Genomic DNA, 1,844 nt, shown 5'->3' with positions numbered 1-1,844 from the left:
TTTAAATCCCCCCGATGAACATTGTCACAACAAACACAAAGAAGGAACACCTCCAGGACCAAAGACAGTGCACTGGATGATCACTACTAGAGCAACAGAAGATTCATTATTCAAATCACAAATACGAAAAAAAAAAAAAAAAGTTTGGAGTTCCTGCTTATTAAAACTGAATATTTAGTTTTTTCTGAATATCTTTTAGTTTTTGATTTTTGTCAAAGGAAGCTACCCTCATTTGGGATTTCAACAGGTATTGGTTAAACAATAGTTACCTTTACTGGTTTAACCAATTATATTCACCAATAAAGCAGAAAAAAAGGGACACGAATGTCAGAAAATGTAATGTGTAGTACCTGGTTGTTCCACCAGGTGGAGCCTCTTACTGTTTAATACTGTAGAGACCAGAGGAGGCGTCGCTCAGACTACAGGCAGTTCATGTTGGCAAGCAGAGAGGATTGTGGGAGTTTAGCGAGCAACGAACATCATGACAAAGACTTCTGTGGAGGTTGATGACTTCTGGCCACAGCTCTCATAATCAGGAGAAATCAAAATTTACTGGGACAGAAACTGTGTTACTTTGTGCGTCATTTAAACGAGCCATTTCAGCTGCTGAAGTCACTTTATCAAAATGTGGAATAATGTCGACTCCACTTCATTCATATCAAGAATTATTAGATTCAAACTAAATAAATCTGCAGACCATCAGTTATGACAATCAAGTGTTTAAAATTTGCATCTGTAGCCCAAATAGTTCAGCTCTGGCAGGGAACGTTCTACAAACTAAACAATTAATGGATTAACTGGTATTCATCATTGGCCACAACCCTAATCGTGGCAAAATGGAATAATTTATAATATATAAATAATTTTGGCTCAGACTTTGCTGTAATGGAATATGTGAAATGTACTTTGGAAACAATGTTAAGTGCTTGAAGGGGGGATTTTGGTGTGACTTGTTACCCAGTTTGGTGTTGTGACACCTTGAGGATCTACAGTAATACTGATCCAGTTTGACTCAGCAGCAGAAACACTTTAAACTTACTGGATTAACTATCAAAATCAACTGTGACCACTGATCCTGAATGTATGTCGTACATGTTGTTGACTTCCACTAGAGGGGTGAAGAGTTTGTTGATACCGTGAGAAACTGCTGCATGCTTTACCACAGTGCAAGCTAATAAAAAATAAAACTAGTTTCTGAGCTATTTTTACTTCTAACATCAGTGCGAACAGCAGACATCTGAGCCTCGGAAGCTCCTAGACTTCTGTTTCCACCAAAACGGCGGCGGGTCGATAACATTCCATTTTCATGTTTGAACTGGTGCTTCTTGCAACACGACGTGAGAACTAAACCGAGGAGACCAGAGTCTGTCGACAGCAAATAAAAAAAACACTACACATCAGACGGAGACGCTGGAATGCACATTGAGCTGAACGCCGCCTCTCCTTCAGTATCCCAGGTCCAGCTGAATTTTGTGCTCAAAAATGGCGATTAGCAGCATTATGCAGAAGCCAAGCAGGATGCCGGCGTTCTGGAGGAGGAAAAAGCCCCAGTGGCTAAAGCCGTGGTCCCCGGCATCATTGTGCAACATCTCAGGCACCTGAAAGCAAAAACAAGACAAAGTCATGGAGCCGACATAGAACGTTTGAGCTGAGGACATAAAGAATGATGAAGAACAGCAAGAAAATATTCTGTACATTTGCTGCAGTTCCCAGCTGCACCACCAGGTGGAGCCTCTTGCGGGTGGATTTTGCTTGTAACGTCCTCTTTGATTAAATTTTCTATCACAGATAACATCGTAGGGGTTTAACCTTAAAATATAAATTTTCCATCCATCCATCCATTA

The 1,844-nt window shown here is 40.4% G+C and overlaps 1 protein-coding gene across 2 annotated transcripts in view; it reads right to left on the bottom strand.

Moving 5' to 3' along the window:
* Positions 1-532: 532 nt before the first annotated feature.
* LOC103371035 (zinc transporter ZIP6) overlaps positions 533-1,844 on the bottom strand; it is a 20,102-nt gene continuing 18,790 nt past the window's right edge. For both annotated transcript variants that reach the window (XM_008300250.1, XM_008300249.1), the window contains one exon: positions 533-1,598. In XM_008300250.1, coding sequence (XP_008298472.1) covers positions 1,446-1,598 — 153 coding nt within the window. In that variant the 3' untranslated portion in view covers positions 533-1,445. The remainder of the gene's footprint in view (positions 1,599-1,844) is intronic.

Source organism: Stegastes partitus, unplaced genomic scaffold (assembly GCF_000690725.1).
Source record: "Stegastes partitus isolate 25-593 unplaced genomic scaffold, Stegastes_partitus-1.0.2 Scaffold1515, whole genome shotgun sequence".
In the NCBI taxonomy this organism is placed as follows: Eukaryota; Metazoa; Chordata; class Actinopteri; family Pomacentridae; genus Stegastes; species Stegastes partitus.
The sequence above is the reverse complement of the archived record's forward strand: the minus strand, read 5'-3'. Positions and strand labels throughout refer to the sequence as shown.